Source organism: Mobula hypostoma, chromosome 11 (assembly GCF_963921235.1).
Source record: "Mobula hypostoma chromosome 11, sMobHyp1.1, whole genome shotgun sequence".
Classification (NCBI taxonomy): domain Eukaryota; kingdom Metazoa; phylum Chordata; class Chondrichthyes; order Myliobatiformes; family Myliobatidae; genus Mobula; species Mobula hypostoma.
The window spans coordinates 1,660,971-1,682,556 of NC_086107.1; the positions used below are offsets into that span (position 1 = coordinate 1,660,971).

At 45.0% G+C, this 21,586-nt stretch overlaps 1 protein-coding gene across 2 annotated transcripts in view; it reads right to left on the reverse strand.

Moving 5' to 3' along the window:
* Positions 1 to 2,574: 2,574 nt before the first annotated feature.
* Positions 2,575 to 21,586, reverse strand: part of LOC134354212 (lymphatic vessel endothelial hyaluronic acid receptor 1-like) — a 42,027-nt gene continuing 23,015 nt past the window's right edge. The window contains exons 3-6 of one of the 2 annotated variants that reach the window (XM_063063107.1): positions 16,867 to 17,006; positions 9,446 to 9,715; positions 8,813 to 8,876; positions 2,575 to 6,049 (exon numbers count right to left, since the gene is read on the reverse strand). In XM_063063107.1, the coding sequence (XP_062919177.1) occupies positions 5,953 to 6,049; positions 8,813 to 8,876; positions 9,446 to 9,715; positions 16,867 to 17,006 (571 nt within the window). In that variant the 3' untranslated portion in view covers positions 2,575 to 5,952. The remainder of the gene's footprint in view (positions 6,050 to 8,812; positions 8,877 to 9,445; positions 9,716 to 16,866; positions 17,007 to 21,586) is intronic. The other variant, XM_063063105.1, reaches the window with a different exon arrangement.

Genomic DNA, 21,586 nt, shown 5'->3' on the forward strand with positions numbered 1-21,586 from the left:
GTTTTTTTTCTTATCGTTTATCCGTGTTTAATAAATGTTTGGTTGTTTTTATATAACCTATCTCGATTGATATTCGTTGTTGCTGGTTATGTAACACATCGCATTTGTCTTCCTTACCACAGACTCAACCTGCAAGTTAATCTTCAGAGAATCCTGTGCAAGGACTCCCAAGTCCCTTTGCGTCTCAGATTTGTGTACTTTCTCTCCATTTAGAAAATAGTCAATCCTTTCATTTCTTTTACTGAAGTGCATGACCATACACTTCCTAACACTGTGATTTCTTTGTCCATTCTCCTAATCTGTTTAAGTCATCTGTAGTCTCTCTACTTCCTTGAAACTACCAGCCCCTCCATTTATCTTTGTATCATTAGCAAGCTTTGCAACAAAGCCATCAAATCCATCGTCTAAACCATTGACGTATAATGTAAAAATAATCATTCCCAACCCAGACTCCTGTGGAACACCACTAGTCACCGCCAACCAACCAGAAAGGGCTCCCTTTATTCCCACTCTTTGTGTCCTGCCAATCAGCCACTGCTCCATCCATGCCAGAACACCTTTCCATTCCTCCCACAAATGCTGATGGTTTACATAGAACATAGAATAGTACAGCACAGTACAGGCCCTTCAGCCCACAATGTTGTGCCGACCCTCAAACCCTGCCTCCCATATAACCCCCCACCTTAAATTCCTCCATATACCTGTCTAGTAGTCTCTTAAATTTCACTAGTGTATCTGCCTCCACCACTGACTCAGGCAGTGCATTCCACGCACCAACCACTCTCTGAGTAAAAAACCTTCCTCTAATATCCACCTTGAACTTCCCACCCCTTACCTTAAAGCCATGTCCTCTTGTATTGAGCAGTGGTGCCCTGGGGAAGAGGCGCTGGCTATCCACTCTATCTATTCCTCTTATTACCTTGTACACCTCTATCATGTCTCCTCTCATCCTCCTTCTCTCCAAAGAGTAAAGCCCTAGCTCCCTTAATCTCTGATCATAATGCATACTCTCTAAACTAGGCAGCATCCTGGTAAATCTCCTCTGTACCCTTTCCAATGCTTTCACATCCTTCCTATCGTGAGGTGACCAGAACTGGACACAGTACTCCAAGTGTGGTCTAACCAGAGTTTTATAGAGCTGCATCATTACATCTCGACTCTTAAACTCTGTCCCTTGACTTATGAAAGCTAACACCCCATAAGCTTTCTTAACTACCCTATCCATCTGTGAGGCAACTTTCAGGGATCTGTGGGCATGTTCCCCAAGATCCCTCTGCTCCTCCACACTACCAAGTATCCTGCCATTTACTTTGCCATTTGCCTTGGAGTTTGTCCTTCCAAAGTGTACCACCTCACACTTTTCCGGGTTTAACGCCATCTGCCACTTCTCAGCCCATTTCTGCATCCTATCAATGTCTCTCTGCAATCTTCGACAGTCCTCTACACTATCTACAACACCACCAACCTTTGTGTCGTCTGCAAACTTGCCAACCCACTCTTCTACCCCTACATCCAGGTCGTTAATAAAAATCACGAAAAGTAGAGGTCCCAGAACAGATCCTTGTGGGACACCACTAGTCACAATCCTCCAATCTGAATGTACTCCCTCCACCACCATCCTCTGCCTTCTGCAGGCAAGCCAATCCTGAACCCACCTGGCCAAACTTCCCTGGATCCCATGCCTTCTGACTTTCTGAATAAGCCTACCATGTGGAACCTTGTCAAATGCCTTACTAAAATCCATATAGATCACATCCACTGCACTACCCTCATCTATATGCCTGGTCACCTCAAAGAACTCTATCAGGCTTGTTAGACACGATCTGCCCTTCACAAAGCCATGCTGACTGTCCCTGATCAGACCATGATTCTCTAAATGCCTATAGATCCTATCTCTAAGAATCTTTTCCAACAGCTTTCCCACCACAGACGTAAGGCTCACTGGTCTATAATTACCCAGACTATCCCTACTAGCTTTTTTGGACAAGGGGACAACATTTGCCTCCCTCTAATCCTCCGGTACCATTCCCGTGGACAACGAGGACATAAAGATCCTAGCCAGAGGCTCAGCAATCTCTTCCCTCGCCTCGTGGAGCAGAGTTTCACATAAAACCCAATGTATTCAACGAAGGAGCAGATCTGACAATAATTGGTCAAGAGACAGAAAAGAAACCCAGCTATCTTATTTGTAAAAGCCACAGTGAACACTCTGATGTTAACTTTGATTGAAGCATTTACAACCATGTATTGAGTGGAGGAAGCAGTTCATCACATGAAACACGAGCACTTGTTCTAATCCAACACAAGAGATTCTGCAGATGCTGGAAATCCAGAGCAACACACACAAATTGCTGGAGGAACTCAGCAAGTCAGGCAGCATCTGCGGAGGGGAATAAACTGTCAATGTTTTGGGCCAAGACTTTTCATCAGAACTGGAAAAGAAAGAGTAAGAAGGCAGAATAAGCAGGTGAGGAAAGGAGAAGGGGCTTATTCTGGCTTCTTCCCACTTCTTCTCCAGTCCTGATGAAGGGTCTTGGCCTGAAACATCAACTTTCTATTGATTTCCATAGATGCTGCCTGACCTACTGAGTTCCTCCAGCATTGTGTGTGTTGTTCTACACCGAGTATTTACCAAATAACTGTAAGTCAATGCATAGATTATAGTTAGTTTTTATTAATATAGTCTTAGATCTGAAAATAAGTGTTTGGTAAAGAGACATTTAAGATAATTTTGTCCTTATAAGGGCTCTTGCTCAAACAACACTGAATATTACATTTCATTACATTTTAAACTCTTGCTAAGTTACACAGTGCATTCAGAACATTAAACCAATTACCTTTGGAAAGGAAACAAAGACGTGTACATATTTTACAAAAACTGAGGGTTAGTTTCAGGAGAACACAGTTTTGCAATCTTTCTCGTCATATGTGGACTTAAAGAGCATCTTATTTATTAAAATCATCTTGGTCTTCTACAGCAGATTAAAAATGTGTCATTTGATTTGCTTATTTGTTGAGATACAGAGCCGAACAGGCCCCTCCAGTCCTTTGAGTCAATCAGTAACCCCCAATTTAACCCTAGGCTAATCACTGGACAATTTACAATGACCAATTCACCTACTAATTAGCATGTCTTTGGACTGTGGGAGGAAACCCACATGCACACAGGAAGGACCCACAAACTTTCTTATCGAGGATGTCAGAATTGAACTGTGAACATGGCTACCCCAATTGTAACAGCATTAAACTAACTGCAATATGACCATGACACATCTGGATCCCACGTAAAATCAATTTCAGATTCCAAATCCATAACAAGAACTCTAATACAAACTAGCCACAAACTTTCTTGAGAAGCTTAAACCGGAATAAACAGTCAAAGAGTCATACAGCATGGAGAAAAAGGCCCATCTGGTTCATAACAAAAACTCTAATACAAACTAGCCACAAACTTTCTTGAGAAGCTTAAGCTGGAATAAACAGTCAAAGGGTCATACAGCATGGAGAAAAAGGCCCATCTGGTTCATTGTGAAGGAGCGAATTCCCTGTTTTGACAGGAAATGGATGTAAGTGACTTAGGGCGCATTAGTCCAAACTATAACCTGCTCGAGGTGCCTGAAATTTTGAGAGGTTTCGAGAGCGTGGATGTGGCGAGACCATTTCAAGTTCTGCAGAAAAGCAGAATGAGAGGCCATCACCAAGAAATCCATGGAGGAATTGAGAGGATTTACCCAAAGAATAGTGAGACAGTGGGATTTCCTCCCACAGGGAGGGGCTGGGGTGAATGGGGGAAGATGGGAGTCCAGTCACACACACAACAGGGGGTATGAAACAGAGGGTCGTACTGGTGAGGCTTAGAGGGCTCAAATGGGATCAAAATATAGACAGGCTAGACAGTTAGGATCTGCTCCCCAGGGTGGAAACGTCAAACAGCAGAGAATATGCTTCTCAGGACAGAGGAGGGATGCTTAAAGGTGTCGTGAGGGGCAAGTTTTTTTTATACAGACAGGGCCGATGCCTGGAAAGGGTTACCGGGGGTAGTTGTGGATGCAGGAATGTGGTGGAGTTTAAGAGGCCTTTAGACAGACACACGTCTGAAGGGAATGGAGAGATAGGGATGGTACACAGAAGAAGGATATTTGGTATGAATTGGCACAAGAAATTCTGCAGATGCTGGAAATCCAGAGCAACTCACAAAATGCTAGAGGAACTCAGCAGGTCAGGCAGCATCTATGGAAATGAATAAACAGTCGATGTTTTGGGTCAAGACCCTTCTTCAGGTCTGGAAAGGACGGGGGAAGAAGCCCAAATAGAAAGGTAGGAGGAGGAGGAGGAGGGGGAGGGGAAAGGGGACATGCTAGAAGGTGATAGGTGAAGCCAGGTTGAAATGAAAACAGTCAAAACATTCCTCCAGCATTTTGTGTGTGTATTACTCTCGTATAAATTGGCATCATATTTGGCACAATATTATAGGCCACATTGCCTACCTGTGCTGTCCTGTCCTGTTCTATGACCCATTTTGTTCTAATGGCCCAAGTGCTCTGAATGGGTCTGTATCATCCCTTGTAATACTGTGCATAAAGTTCCAGGCAGAGGCGATCTTTTTGAACACAGGAATTGGACGTACAATGGAGAAGGAGGTCGTCCTCCCTCAGCCAGCCCTCACCTTCCTACCCTGCTCACTTTGCCCTACTTCCTCTCCCCTTCTTACTGCCCCCTCACTCTCGCTGTCTGCAGCCACCATCTTCTCCCACTTTTACCCTCCAATCCCGCTCACACCCTCACTCCCTTCACACACTTCCTTTTCCCTCCCCAGTCGTTCACTCTTCCCTCCCTCCTTACCACATTTCTCCCCTCTCCTATTTCCTCCTCAGTCTTTTTTACTTTCTGACGCACTCCGCACTCTCTCCCCTCTTCTGATTCACTCTCATTCAGATTCCTGCCTCCCTCATTCTTCCCTTCACTTCCCTCAAACCCTCTCCTTCTATTCCCGTCCACACATACACACACACGGACTAACACACAGTCACACTCACACGTAGACACACACACACACACACAACACACACACACACACACACACCACACACAGTCACACACATCACACACACACACACGGACTAACACACAGTTACACTCACACACCACACACACATACACACAGTCACACACATCACACACACACACACGGACTAACACACAGTTACACTCACACACACACACACACACATCACCCCACACGGTGCATGGTGACCCAGCACCACCCTCTGATGTTCTGCTGATGGGTTAAAGCAATAGACATTGTGCTGTTTGATGAAGCATCTTTATCCCCCAACACCATCCCCGTCCACAAAACCTTTGAAAGAGACAGTGCCGTTTGTTAACTGACAGTTCATTGGGGTCTTAAGTAATGAACACATTGGATTCTGTGTGCACTAACAGAACCTGGACAATAAGACAATTCACAAGGTTCAGGCGATCTGTAAACTGCACCGAGGACAGTCCCGATCCCGGCTGTGTGAGGAGGAGGGTTCGGCCACGGGGCTAGCGGCCACATCCCGTAAAAACCCAGAGCTGCAGAAATGCCAACAGAAGCCCCAGAGACATCATTCCTGGGAGAGGGAGGATCTCTGTCTAGATGTTGGAAGATGGGCTACACCTGCAGACAACATGAAGGACTGGGCCAGGAGAGAAGACTGCGGTGGGGTGGGGGCGATGGCTATCAGAAGAAGAAGTAGTAATCTGCAAGGTGGTAAGGGAGGATATGAGGAGGCTTGTGTGACTCCAGAACGCCCTGTCCGAGTAGTCGGCATTCAGTGTAGTTCTTGGTACGACCATGTCTGCTGACTCTAACCCCACATTGGATCCTGGACATTGGTTGGCTGGCTGCGGTGGCTCCTTGGTTGAGTTGGAAGCTGTGACCTCAGGCTTTGCTTCCTTCTCCGTGGGACCTCATGACGAGCTGGTGCCATTCACATTCAGGTTCCACACTTCTGTTTCAATGTTCTCCTTTGGCTGCCTAGTGCTCGAGTAGGAGTAACTCCTGCGTCTAAGGGTTACAAACATAACTGTTACAACAGATACGATCACCTGATATACTGGGTCGCTAATAATTCAGATTTTGTTACAGAAACAGCAATGAAGAATCCGTCTATATCTGAGAGCGACGGCATTCCAGAATCTCTACCCGGGACTTACATGGCTGACAAGAGTGAAAAATCTGTCATTATTATTATCATTCAGATTCAGTGATAATAATAATTCAGACTCAGAACAGTAGAGCACAGGAACAGTTCATCAACCCACAATGTTATACCAAACCAATTAAATTGGCCTGAAGAGACTGGATATGGCAAAGTTATTTCCCATGGTAGGGGAGTCTAGGACAAGAGGGCACAACTTCTGGATTGAAGGACATCCATTCAGAACTGAGATGCGGAGAAATTACTTTAGTCAGAGGGTGGTAAATCTGTGGAATTTGTTGCCATGAGCGGCTGTGGAGACCAAGTCATTGGGTGTATCTAAGGCAGAGATAGATAGGTTCTTGATTAGCCAGGGCATCAAAGGGTATAGGGAGAAGGCAGGGGAGTGGGGATGACTGGAAGAATTGGATCAGCCCATGATTGAAAGGTGGAGCAGACTCAATGGGTTGGATCGCCTACTTTTGCTCCTATATCTTATGGTCTTATAAATTGATAATCAAATGGCCAACTAAACTAATCCCTGCTACCTACACAAAGCCCAAATCCCTCCACTTTCCTCACAGTCATGTGCCTCCCTGAACATTTCCTAAAGGTCTCTAACGTTTGTGCCTCCACCACCACCCCAGGCAGGGCAATCCAGGCACCCACCACTCTCCGTCTAAAAACTTGTCCCACACACCTCCTTTGAAATTACCACCATCACCTTAAATACATGCCCTCCGGTATTACATTTCAACCATGTGAGCAGATACTGTCTGTCTACTCTACCTACGCCTCTCATAATGTTATAAACCTCTAACAGATCTATTTTTATGGACATAGAAACATACGGTGACAACCAACACAGCCCAAGGATGAGCCGGGGTGGCCTGCGGGTGTCAACGCACCAACATAGTACACCCATAATGCTTGTCAGAACAACACAGCAAAACAACTCCCTTTTCTACTTCCAAACCACCCACACAAACAATCCTCCAACCCTAGGGCAGGACTGCCGGCCTCCAGAGGACTCATGGACAATGGGTTTCCATTGGACTTCAGACTCAGTAATGGCTTCCAGCATTGGGCTTCAGCTTCCAGTCCTCCAATCACCCTTTGGGCTTTGACCTTTGGTATCGATGGCTATAAATGGGATGTTATTGATGAAGTTGTACAAGATGCTGGTGAGGCCTAATTTGGAGTATTGTGTGCAATTTTGGTCACCTATCAACAGCAAAGGTGTAAATAACATTGAAAGAGTTCAGAAAAAAATTTACAAGGATGTTGCCGGGATTTGAGGGCCTGAGTTATCGGGAGAGGTTGAACAGGTTAGGACTTTATTCCTTGGAAAGTAGAAGATTGAGAGGAGATTTGATAGAGGTATACAGAATTATGAGGGGTATTAATAGGGTAAATGCAAGCAGGGCTTTTCCCATTGAGGTCGGGTGGGACTACAACTAGAGGGCATGGGTTAAGGGTGAAAGATGAAAAGTTTAAGGGAAACGTGAGGGTGAACCTCTTCACTGAGAGGGTGGTGAGTGTGTGGAACGAGCTGCCGGCGCAAGTGGTGAATTCAGGATCAATGTCAACACTTGAGAGAAACTTGGATAGGTACGTGGATGAGAGGGGCGTGGAGAGCTATGGTGGCTGATGGGACTAGGCAGAATAATACTTCACCACAGACTAGATGGGCTGAAGGGCCTGTTTCTGTGCTGAAGTGCTCTATGATTCTAAACACAAAAGAAAACTAACCCCAAAGCCTTGGTAACCTGAAGCTTATAACTGCTAAGCCCCTCTCCCTAGACCAACCAAAAGCTAATTAACTCAATTATCCAATTAAAGATGGTAGCCTCCACCATCAGCACCCCTGTGCAGGTTGCTGCTGCCTCGATATGAGACAGCTCCTTGTAGCAGCTCTGGTTCAGACCCAGTCACTATTACTGCTGGGGATGAGTGTTTTACCGAGTGCACCATGTGCCCTCCGTAGTCAGTGATGGGCCTTCGTCACAGTTGGCCTTTCCAGCAATCCCACTGTACCATGTCTTTCACTCTGATATTCATCCTCTGTTCAAATTTTCCTCTTGCCTATCTACACTGGAGTCCACTTGACCTGCTATCCCACAAATCTATGTATTATGGTCTTCGGAATCATAAGATGTAGGAGTAGAATTGCGCCGTCTGGCCCATCAAGCCTGCTTCCCCAATCTATCATGGCCGATTTATTATCCCTCTCAATCTCATTCTCCTGTCTTCTCCCCGTAACCTTTGACGCCCTGACTAATCAAGAATCTATTGATCTCCATTTTAAATATACCAAATGATTTGGCCTCCTCAGCCGTCTGCGGCAATGAATTCCCCAGTCTCACCACCCTCAGGTTAAAGAGAGTTCTCCTCATTTCTGTTTTAAATGGATGTCCCTCTATTCTGAGGCTGTGTCCTCTGGTCCTAGACACCCCCATTGCAGGAAACATCCTCTCTACATCCCATCTATCTGGGCCTTTCAATATTCAGTATGTTTCAGTGAGATCCCCCCATTCTCACACATCTCCACAATAGGAAGCTCCATTCCCGATCTGATATGCATTTTGGTAACCTCCCCCCATTCAGCCATAACCCAAGGAGGCTCTTACTTTTTCAGGAAGCAAATCAGGATAATCACGAGGGCCAGAAGGAGAACGAGCACCACGACCAGCACTGCGGATAAGAAAGGAAAAGGGGTCAATTGCGTTGCAAAGTAAAGCCGGTGATTACACAAGACCTGAAGAAGGATCTCGGTCTGAAAAGTCAAATTGTTTGTTCATTTCCATAGGTGCTGCCTGAGCAGCCGAGCACCTTGTGCACGTTGCTCTGGATTTCCAGCATCTGCTGAATCTCTGCTGTCGGTCATTGCTCAGGATCTGCAGAGGCCGGACTTCTCTGTGAGGGAGATGAGGGAGGAAAGGGTGAGGAGAGAGCTGCACTTCATCTTCACACCGGAATACAGTCACCCAACTACTGCCTTGTGTCTCAATCAAAACCTGGAGGCAGCTGGGAGTTCATGGAGGCACACTGCGGGACAATGGCAGGTAGAGGTTAGCCATGGCATGGCACCCGGGGGGAGGGGGGAGTTGAAAATAGGAACTGGAGGAAGGGAGAATAGGAACTGGAGGAAGGGAGAATGTATTGGTCTCTGTTCCATGAGGACTGACCGTAAAGCTTATGCAAACAGGCCTGATTTAACAAGGGGACCACGTGAAGCCCCACTTTCACCGTTAACCACTTACCGCAGTAGATAATCCTATTGCCCAGTAATGTTCTGTCCCTCTTTGGGTCTGTTGTCTCATTAACTTGTGTTGACATCGGCACTTGACTCAGGGTGAGCATAGAGGTCCTCGAGTCCTGAGGCAGGGTGGCCACCCTGGGGTCCGAGTGGGTCATTGTTTCAGAGCTGAACGCAGGGACTGTCCTCGTATCCGTATCCACCGATGTCAACACTGTCACAGAGGCCGTGGGCAGAATTTCTAACGGCTCACAGGCATTCACCCTCTTGGAATCTGGGAGAGGGACGAAATTGACTTTAGATACAACATAGAACATTTTCAACGTTTCAGAGGTTTGGATAGGTACATGGATGGGAGAGGTATGAAGGACTAAGGTCTGGGTGCAGATCGATGGAACTGGGAAGAACAGTAGTTTGGCATTATTTAGATGGGCTGCAGAGCCTGCTTCTGTGCTGTAATGCTCCACAGCTGTATTACACTGCTCCACGACTATATTACACTGCTGCATGACTGTATTACACTGCTCCATGACTGTATTACACTGCTCCATGACTGTATTACACTGTTCCATGACTGTAATGCTCCATGCCTGTATTACTCCTTGACTGTATTACACTGCTCCACGACTGTATTACACTGCTGCATGACTGTATTACACTGCTCCATGACTGATTACACTGCTCCACGACTGTATTACACCACTCCATGACTGTATTACACCGCTCCATGACTGTATTGCACTGCTCCATGACTGTATTACACTGCTCCATGACTGTATTACACTGCTCCATGACTGATTACACTGCTCCACGACTGTATTACACCACTCCATGACTGTATTACACCGCTCCATGACTGTATTGCACTGCTGCATGACTGTATTACACTGCTCCACGACTGTATTACACTGTTCCATGACTGTAATGCTCCATGACTGTATTACTCCATGACTGTATTACACTGCTCCACGACTGTATTACACTGCTGCATGACTGTATTACACTGCTCCACGACTGTATTACACTGCTGCACGACTGTATTACACTGCTCCATGACTGTATTACATTGCTCCATGACTGTATTGCTCTATAAGAACAGTACAGCACAGGAACAGACCTTTCAGCCCATAATGTTGAGTTGAGTCCATTAAATTAGTACTCAAATGGCCAACTAAACTAATCTCTTCCGCCTACACAATGTGCATATCCCTCCATTCTTTGTAGAACTATGAGTCTCTTAAACCCCTCTATCATATGTCCCTCTGGTACCACCTCAGGCAGCACAATCCAGGCTCCCACCACTCTTTTTGTAAAACAACTTGCCCCTCACATTTCCTTTGAAATTACCCCTCTCATATTAAATGCCTGCCCTCTGTTATTAGATATTTCAACCCTGGGAAATATACTGTCTGTCTACTCACCCTGTGACTCTCCTAATTTAATAAACTTCACCCTGGTCTGACACTCAGACAAAACACTCACAAATACAAGAGACTCTGTAGGCGCTGGAAAGCTTGAACAACCAAACACACAATGCTGGAGGAACTCAGCAGGTCAGACAGCCGTCTACGGAGGGACTAAACAGCTGACGGTTCCGGCTGAGACCATCGTTCAGGACCACTAGTTTGTCCAGCATCTCCTTGTAGAACACCCTCTAAAGGGCACCATGGTAGCGTAGGGGTTTCTGAGATGTTGTTACAGCTCGGGGCATCGGAGTTCGGAGTTCAAATCTGGCATCCTCTAAGCAGGTTTGCACGTTCCTTTCCATGTGCATGTGGGTTTCCTCCCACAGTCCAAAGACAAACTGATCAGCAGGTTAAATGGTCATTGTAAATTGTCCTGTGATTAGGTTAGGGTTAAATAGGTGGATTCTCTTTATCTAGTTTTAGGACTTATGTGAATATCTGATCACATTTTAAGTCATATTTATGCAGAACTAGAGAAAATTCTACGGGGGTTCACAAACATTCTAGCACCACTGTAGAAATGGGACGTGTCAATTTCTTGAAGCGTAGTGTTTGAGATAAACCATGAATTCAGCTGATTTATCTTTCCTGAACTGGGATGGGTGTCACAAAGAATTTCTGATGGACTTTTGAGTGAGTTTGTTGACAGCAGATCCTTCCTGCTTCTTACAACATCCTGATCACTCTGCATTTCACTCTTATTGTTGTTCAACGTGCCTCACTTCGCTTGCTTCCTGTTTGTTGCTGATTCAGATAAAACTGTGTTCAGTTTCCTGCCACCACTCACCAGCTTTTCCGCCCCACCGTGTTCTGACAGTCTCTGCCATGAACGGTCCCATGCCTGGCTGACTGCTGGGCACGTGGCTAGCGACAACATCCCGCGAATAACAGGGCTACGGAAACACTAACAGAAGCTCCAGAGACATCGTCCCTGGATCTGACACCGAGAAGAGGGGCTACACCTGGGGACAACTTGAAAGGCTGGCACAGGACAGAGGAGTCTGATGAGCTGCATTCGGCAGCCTATGCTCCAGCAAAAGTGATGGGTTTAAAGAAAGATGACAACATAAATGTCACCATATAGAAACCATAGAAAAACTACAGCACAGAAACAGGCCTTTTGGCCCTTCTTGGCTGTGCCGAACCATTTTCTGCCTAGTCCCACTGACCTGTACACGGACCATATCCCTCCATACACCTCCCATCCATGTATCTGTCTAATTTATTCTTAAATGTTAAAAAAGAACCCGCAGTTACCACCTCGTCTGGCAACTCATTCCATACTCCCACCACTCTCTGTGTGAAGAAGCCCCCCCTAATGTTCCCTTTAAACTTTTCCCCCCTCACCCTTAACCCATGTCCTCTGGTTTTTCTCTCCCCTTGCCTTAGTGGAAAAAGCCTGCTTGCATTCACTCTATCTATACCCATCATAATTTTATATACCTCTATCAAATCTCCCCTCATTCTTCTACGCTCCAGGGAATAAAGTCCTAACCTATTCAACCTTTCTCTGTAACTGAGTTTCTCAAGTCCCGGCAACATCCTTGTAAACCTTCTCTGCACTCTTTCAACCTTATTTATATCCTTCCTGTAATTTGGTGACCAAAACTGAACACAATACTCCAGATTCGGCCTCACCAATGCCTTATACAACCTCATCATAACATTCCAGCTCTTATACTCAATACTTTGATTAATAAAGGCCAATGTACCAAAAGCTCTCTTTACGACCCTATCTACCTGTGACGCCACTTTTAGGGAATTTTGTATCTGTATTCCCAGATCCCTCTGTTCTACTGCACTCCTCAGTGCCTTACCATTAACCCTGTATGTTCTACCTTGGTTTGTCCTTCCAATGTGCAATACTCCACACTTGTCTGTATTAAACTCCAACTGCCATTTTTCAGCCCATTTTTCCAGCTGGTCCAAGTCCCTCTGCAGGCTCTGAAAACCTTCCTCACTGTCCACAACACCTCCAATCTTTGTGTCATCAGCAAATTTGCTGATCCAATTTACCACATTATCATCCAGATCATTGATATAGATGACAAATAACAATGGACCCAGCACTGATTCCTGTGGTACACCACTAGTCACAGGCCTCCACTCAGAGAAGCAATTCTCTACTACCACTCTTTGGCTTCTTCCATTGAGCCAATGTCCAATCCAATTTACCACCTCTCCATGTATACCTAGCGACTAAATTTTCCTAACTAACCTCCCATACGGGACCTTGTCAAAGGCCTTACTGAAGTCCATGTAGACAATATCCACTGCCTTCCCTTCATCCACTTTCCTGGTAACCTCCTCGAAAAACTCCAACAGATTGGTCAAACATGACCTACCACGCACAAAGCCATGTTGACTCTTCCTAATAAGTCCCTGTCTATCCAAATGCTTGTAGATTCTGTCTCTTAGTACTCCCTCCAATAACTTACCCACTACCGATGTCAAATTTACCGGCCTATAATTTCCCGGATTACTTTTCGATCCTCTTTTAAATAACGGAACAATATGAGCCACTCTTCAATCCTCCAGCACCTCACCCATAGACACCGACATTTTAAATATTTCTGCCAGGGCCCCTGCAATTTCAACACTAGTCTCCTTCAAGGTCCGAGGGAACACCCTGTCAAGTCCTGGGGATTTATCCACTTTAATTTGCCTCAAGATAGCAAGCACCTCCTCCTTTTCAATCTGTACAGTTTCCATGATCTCACTACTTGTTTCCCTTAATTCCATAGACTTCATGCCAGTTTCCTTAGTAAATACAGACGCAAAAAACCTATTTAAGATCTCCCCCACTTCCTTTGGTTCCGCACATAGCCGACCACTCTGATCTTCAAGAGGACCAATTTTATCCCTTACAATCCTTTTACTCTTAATATACTTGTAAAAGCTCTTTGGATTATCCTTCACTTTGACTATCCTAAGATTCATTTCCTTCCAGGCATTTATAGAAAAATAAAGAAATACAACAAAATTTATTTTAAAAAACTATAAATAACAAAGTTTACCAATGTATTTGGTTTGGCACAACATTACGGGCCAAACGGCCTGTTCCTGTTCTATGTTTTAACAATGACAAACAGCACTCACCAGCTTTTCTGTCCTGTCACTGTCTGACAAACTCTCTCACTGAACAACAGAGCACAGGTACAGATGTTTCAGCCCAGCAAGCTGTGCCAGCCTCATTAAACTAGTAATTCAATATTTAACTAAACTAATCCCTTCTGTCTACACGCTGTCCACATCCACATCCCTCTATTCTTTGTAGAACTAAGATGCTCTTAAACACCTCCATCGTATCTGCCTCCACCACCACCCCCGCCAGCCACCCACCACTCTGTGTGAAAAAACTTACCCCTCACATCTCCTTTGAACTTTCTCCCCCTTGTATTAAATGCATGCCCTCTGGTATTAAACATTTCAACCCTGGGAAAAGATACTGTCTGTCTACTCTATCTCTGCCTCTCATAATCTTAAAAACCTCTGTCAGATCTCCACTCACCCTGCGCCGCTCCTGAGAAAACAACCCAAGTTTGTTCAGCCTCTCGTTCAAGCACTTGCTTTCTAATCCAGGCATCATCCCAGTAAATCTCTTCTGCACCTTCTCTAAAGTCTCCACATCTTTCCTATATTGGTACAACTAGAACCATATGCAACACTCCAGATGAGGTCCAACTAGAATTTTATAAGCTGCAACATAACTTTCTTGATTAATAAAGGCAAGCAAGCCATACTCTTATAACCATATAATCGATTTAGAAAATAGTCTACACCTTTATTCCTGTGACTAAAGTGCATGACCAGACACCTCTCTACACTGTATTCCATCTGCCACTTCTCTGACCCTTCTCCAAATCTGTCTAACTCCTTCTGCAGACTCCCTGCTTCCTCAACACTATCTGCCCCTCCACCTATCTTTGTATCATCTGCAAACTTGGCCACAAAGCATCAATTCCATCATCCAAATCATTGACATATAATGTGAAAAGGAGCAGTCCCCACACCAACCAGCAGGCAACCAGATAAGACACCCATTTATTCCAACTCTTTGCCCCCTACCGTTCAGCCAATCTTCTATCCATGCTAGCATCTTTCCTGTAATACTATGGGCTCTTATCTTGTTTACCAGCCTTGTGCAGCACTTTGTCAAAGGCCTTCTAAAAATCCAAGGTATCAACATTCATTGACTCTCCTTTGTCTATCCTGTCTGTTATTTCCTCAAAAAATTCTATCAGATTTGTCAGGCAAGATTTCCCCTTAAGGAAACTGTGCTGACTTTGGCCTATTATATCATGTGCCTCCAAATACCTCGAAACCTCATCCTTAATAATAGACTCCAACATCTCTCCAACCACTGATGTCTGGCTAACTGGCCTATATTTTCCTTTCTTCTGCTTCCCTCCCTTCTTAAAGAGTGGAGTGACATTTGCAATTTCCCGGGCCTCTGGAACCATATCTTTTTGAAAGATTATTACTAATGACTCCACAATTTCTTCAACTAGGTCTTTCAGAACCCTGGGATATAGTCCATCTGGTCCAATGACTTATCTACCATCAGGACTTTCAGCTTCCCAAGTACCTTCTCCCTAGTCATAGCAACTTTACTCACTTCAGCTCGACACTCTCGAACTTCCAGCATACTGCTAGTGTCTTCCACAGTGAAGATGGATGCAAAATACAGTACTTATTCAGTTCATGTGCTGTTTCTTTGTCCCCATTACTACCTCTCCAACATCATTTATCAGTGGTCTGATATCAGTTTTTGCCTCTCTTTTAATCTTTATATTTCTGAAAAAAACTATTGGTATCCTCTATTATTGGATAGTTTACATTCATATTTCATCTCTTCTCTCCTTATTGTCTTATGGCGTTTTTTAGTTTTGTTAGTTATGGCCTTGTTAGTTTTTAAAAGCTTCCCAATCCTCTACTTCCAATTAATTTTTGCTACATTATATGCTCTCTTTTGCTTTTATGCTGTCTTTGAATTCCCCTGTCAGCCACAGTTGCTCCATCCTCCCTTTAGAATACTTCTTTGGAATGTATCTATCCTGCACCTTCTGGACTGCACCAGAAACTCAAGCCATTGCTGTTCTCCCATCATTCCTGCTAGCATCCCCTTCCAATCAACTTTGGCCTCTCATGCCTCTGTAATTCCCTTTATTCCACTGTAATACTGATACATCTGACTTTATCTTCTCCCTCTCAAGCTACAGGATGAATTCAATCATATTGTGATCACTTTCTCTGAAGGGATTCCTTTATCATAAACTTCCTAATCAAATCTCGTTCACTAAACAACACTCAAACCTGATTTGCCATTCCTCTCGTGGGATCAATCACAAGCTACTCAAAATAGCCATCTTGTAGGCATTCTATAAATTCTCTCTCTTGGGATTCAGCACCAATTTTAAGTTACTTGGCATCCATATCACTGAGGATCTCACGTGGTCTGTACACACGGGCTGTGTGGTGAAAAAGGCACAACAGCGCCTCTTTCACCTCAGACAGTTGAAGAAGTTTGGTATGGGTCCCCAAATCCTAAGAACTTTCTACAGGGGCACAATTGAGAGCATCCTGACTGGCTGCATCACTGCCTGGTATGGAAACTGTACCTCCCTTAATTGCAGGATTCTGCAGAGAGTGGTGCGGACAGCCCAGTGCATCTGTAGATGTGAACTTCCCACTATTCAGGATACATTTCTTATTGTAATTTCCAGTTTTTATAATTATGTTTTGCAATGTACTGCTGTGCAAAACAACACATTTTATGACATGTGCCAATGATATTAAACCTGATTGTGATTCTGATCTCTCCAATGGATGGTATCATCTGTGAAGTGGCGTTAAGTATGGCTCGGCCACCCTCCCTGCCCGAGCCTCGCCATGGGCCATGCCAGCAGGGAACCTCCCCAGCGTAACCCGTTCTGAGTGTGCAGCTGGCTCCAGTTACCGTTCTCTCGGAAGCAGTAAGCGTCGAACTTGAAGGTTTGGTCTTGAGGCCATATCACTACGCCCGTTCTATTCTGTCCGCACAGTTCCCTTGGGGTGATTCTCGGAATAACAACAAATCCATCTTCCACCCAGCCGTACCTAGACAGAGATGTAATCGTTAGTGCCCAGTTGACATGGGGAGAAGGCGGGAGAATGGGGTTGAGAGGGATAATAAATTGGCCATGGTGGAAAGGTGGAGCAGACTCAATGGGCTGAAGGTCCGCACGGAGGCTGGACTCCAGAGGAACTGACCAGCATCCTCAACCAGCCACGGGGAGGCCAGTTCCCTGGGGTGGGCCGGGTGACCATGGGATTCATTAGAAAGGTCAAATAAAACAAGGCAGGGGCATGCAGAGCGGCTATTGTGTGAGTGGCCCCTCTAGGCCAGGCTCTATTCTCACTGCTGCCATCAGGAAGGAGGTGTCGGAGCCTCAGGACCCACGCCACCAGGTTTAGGAACATTGATGAGCCGTCGTCCATCAAGCTCTTGACTAGCTTTACCCAACTTCACTCGCTTCACATCTGAACTCTTCCCACCACCAGTGAGTTCACTTTCAGCAATTCTGTCTCTTGTTCTCAATAGTTATTGTTGTTTTTGTATTTGCACAGTTGCCTTTTGCACACCGCTGTTTCACCAGTCTTGTTGGTGCAGTCTTTCACCGATTCCATTTTGTTAACTTGTAATTGTCACGAAAGTCCTCAAGAAATTGATGTGGTTAAGCCCACTAGGGGATCAGCTATTCTGGACTGGGTGTTGTGCAATGAAACGGAATTGAATAGAAACATAGAAACATAGAAAATAGGTGCAGGAGTAGGCCATTCGGCCCTTTGAGCCTGCACCGCCATTTATTATGATCATGGCTGATCATCCAACTTAGAACCCCGCCCCAGCCTTCCCTCCATACCCCCTGACCCCCGTAGCCACAAGGGCCATATCTAACTCCCTCTTAAATATAGCCAATGAACTGGCCTCAACTGTTTCCTGTGGCAGAGAATTCCAGATTTACCACTCTCTGTGTGAAGAAGTTTTTCCTAATCTCGGTCCTAAAAGGCTTCCCCTCTATCCTCAAACTGTGACCCCTCATTCTGGACTTTCCCAACATCGGGAACAATCTTCCTGCATCTAGCCTGTCCAATCCCTTTAGGATTTTATACGTTTCAATCAGATCCCCGCATTTATCCACATTAAATTGCATCTGCCATGAATTTGCCCACTCACCTAACCTATCCAAGTCACCCTGCATCCTCTTAGCATCCTCCTCACAGCTAACACTGCCGTCCAGCTTTGTGTCATCCGCAAACTTGGAGATGCTGCATTTAATTCCCTCATCCAAGTCATTAATATATATTGTAAACAACTGGGGTCCCAGCACTGAGCCTTGTGGTACTCCACTAGTCACTGCCTGCCATTCTGAAAAGGTCCCGTTTATTCCCATTCTTTGCTTCCTGTCTGCTAACCAATTCTCTATCCACATCAATACCTTACCCCCAATACCGTGTGCTTTAAGTTTGCACACTAATCTCCTGTGTGGGACCTTGTCAAAAGCCTTTTGAAAATCCAAATACACCACATCCACTGGTTCTCCCCTATCCACTCTACTAGTTACATCCTCAAAAAATTCTATGAGATTCGTCAGACATGATTTTCCTTTCACAAATCCATGCTGACTTTGTCCGATCATTTCACCGCTTTCCAAATGTGCTGTTATCACATCTTTGATAACTGACTCTAGCAGTTTCCCCACCACCGACGTTAGGCTAACCGGTCTATAATTCCCCGGTTTCTCTCTCCCTCCTTTTTTAAAAAGTGGGGTTACATTAGCCACCCTCCAATCCTCAGGAACTAGTCTAGAATCTAAAGAGTTTTGAAAAATTATCACTAATGCATCCACTATTTCTTGGGCTACTTCCTTAAGCACTCTGGGATGCAGACCATCTGGCCCTGGGGATTTATCCGCCTTTAATCCCTTCAATTTACCTAACACCGCTTCCCTACTAACATGTATTTCCCTCAGTTCCTCCATCTCACTAGACCCTCTGTCCCCTGCTATTTCCGGAAGATTATTTATGTCCTCCTTAGTGAAGACAGAACCAAAGTAATTATTCAATTGTTCTGCCATGTCCTTGCTCCCCATAATCAATTCACCTGTTTCTGTCTGTAGGGGACCTACATTTGTCTTAACCAATCTTTTTCTTTTTACATATGTATAAAAGCTTTTACAGTCCGTTTTTATGTTCTCTGCCAGTTTTCTCTCATAATCTTTTTTCCCCTTCCTAATTAAGCCCTTTGTCCTCCTCTGCTGAACTCTGAATTTCTCCCAGTCCTCAGGTGAGCCACTTTTTCTGGCTAATTTGTATGCTTCTTCTTTGGAATTGATACTATCCCTAATTTCCCTTGTCAGCCACGGGTGCACTACCTTCCTTGATTTATTCTTTTGCCAAACTGGGATGAACAATTGTTGTAGTTCATCCATGCAACCTTTAAATGCTTGCCATTGCATATCCACCGTCAATCCTTTAAGTGTCATTTGCCAGTCTATCTTAGCTAATTCACGTCTCATACCTTCAAAGTTACCCTTCTTTAAGTTCAGAACCTTTGTTTCTGAATAGACAGTTTAAGGTAAAGGAACCCTTAAGAGCCAGTGATCAGAATATGATAGAGTTCACCCTGAAAGCTGAGGAGAAGCTAAGGTCAGATGTATCAGTACTGCAGTGGAGTAAAGGGAATTACAGAGAAATGAGAGAGAAGCTGGCCAAAATTGATTGTATGAGGACACTAGCAGGGATGGTGGCTAGCAGCAATGGCTCGAGTTGCTGGGAGCAATTTGGAAGGCACAGGATACATACATCCCAAAGAAGAACCAGTATTCTAAAGGCGGGATAAATGCAACCATGGCTGACAAGGCGAGCCAAAGGCAACATAAAAGCAAAAGAGAGGGCATATGATAGAGCAAAGCCTAGTGGGAAGTTGGAAGACTGGGAAACTTTTAACAAACAACAGAAGGCAACTAAAAATGTCATAATGAAGGAAAAGATGGAATACGAAGGTAAGCTAGCCAATACCACAACTTTCTTCAGATATATTAAGTGTAAAAGAGAGGCCAGAGTAGATATCAGAATGCTGGAGAGGTAGCAATGGGGACAAGGAAATGGCAGACAAACTGAATAAGTATTTTGCATGAGTCATCACTGTGGAAGACACTAGCACTATGCTGGAAGTTTGAGAGTGTCAGGGGCATGAAGTGAGCGGTTGCCACTACGAGGGAGAATGTACTTGGGAAACTGAAAGGTCTGAAGGTAGCCAAGTCACCTGGATCAGGTAGTGTACACCCCAGAGTTCTGAAAGAGGTGGCTGAAGAGATTGTGGAAGCGTTAGAAATGACCTTTCAAGAATCACTAGATCCTGGAATGGTTCTGGAAGACTGGAAAATTACAAATGTCACTCCACTCTTCAAGAAGGGAAAGAGGCAGTTTGTCTAACCTCAGTGGTTGAGAAGATGTTGGTGTCAAGTGTTATGTATGTAGTGTATATGGATTTCAGCAAGGCATTGGATTGAGAAAGTAAGGACACATGGGATCCAAGGGGACATTGCTTTGTGGATCCAGAATTGGCTTGCCCACAGAAGGCAAAGAGTGGTTGTAGAGGGGTCATATTCTGCATGGAGGTTGGTCACCAGTGGTGTGCCTCAGGGATCTGTTCTGGGACCCCTTCTCTTCGTGATTTTTATAAATGGTCTAGATGGGTTAGTAAATTTGCTAATGACACAAAGGTTGGGGGTATTGTGGATAGTGTGGAGGGCTGTCAGAGGTTACAGCAGGACATCAATAGGATACAAAACTGTGCTGAGAAGTGGCAGAGGGAGTTCAACCCAGATAAGTGTGAGGTGGTTCATTTTGGTAGGTCAATTATGATGGCAGAATATAGTATTAATGGTAAGACTCTTGGCAGTGTAGAGGATGGGAGGGATCTTGGGGTCCAAGTCCCTAGGACACTCAAAACTGCTGTGCAGGTTGGCTGTGTGGTTAAGAAGGCATATGGTATATTGGCCTTATGTTACAGCTATATAGGACCCTGGTCAGACCCCACTTGGAGTCCCGTGCCAGTCAAAATAAACTCAACAAGATTAAACAGGAAGTTTAAGGGCTTAATGACTCATAAGATGTCAATTAGCAAATCCAGGTACACAGGCCCACGGGGCTCATGACATTACTGGCGAAGAGGGAATCTGGTTGGGGAGGAGAGTGGACCATGAGAGAAAGAGAAGGAGGAGGGGCACCAGTGGAAGATGATGGGCAGCTGAGGAGAAGTTAAGGGGCGAGAGATCAGGGTGGGAAATTTGGAGGACTGGGGAGGAGAGTCCACTGCTTTCCTTGACAGCATTACTGAGACCGTCTGCTATCCCAGATAAAATACTGGAGAAACTCAGCAGGCAAGGCAGCTTCTATGGAAAACAGTACAGTGTTTCTCATGTTTCTGTTTATCCCAGATTATGCAATCAAAATTCCCTGCTTTTTCAGGATTGATTGAGATACAGTGTGGAACAGGCCCTTTGAGCTGGGCCACCCAGCAATCCCCCGATTTAATCCGAGCCTAATCATGGGACAATTTACAATGGCCAACTAACCTACCAATTGGTACATCTTTGGACTGTGGGGGGGAACTGGGGAGAACGTACAAA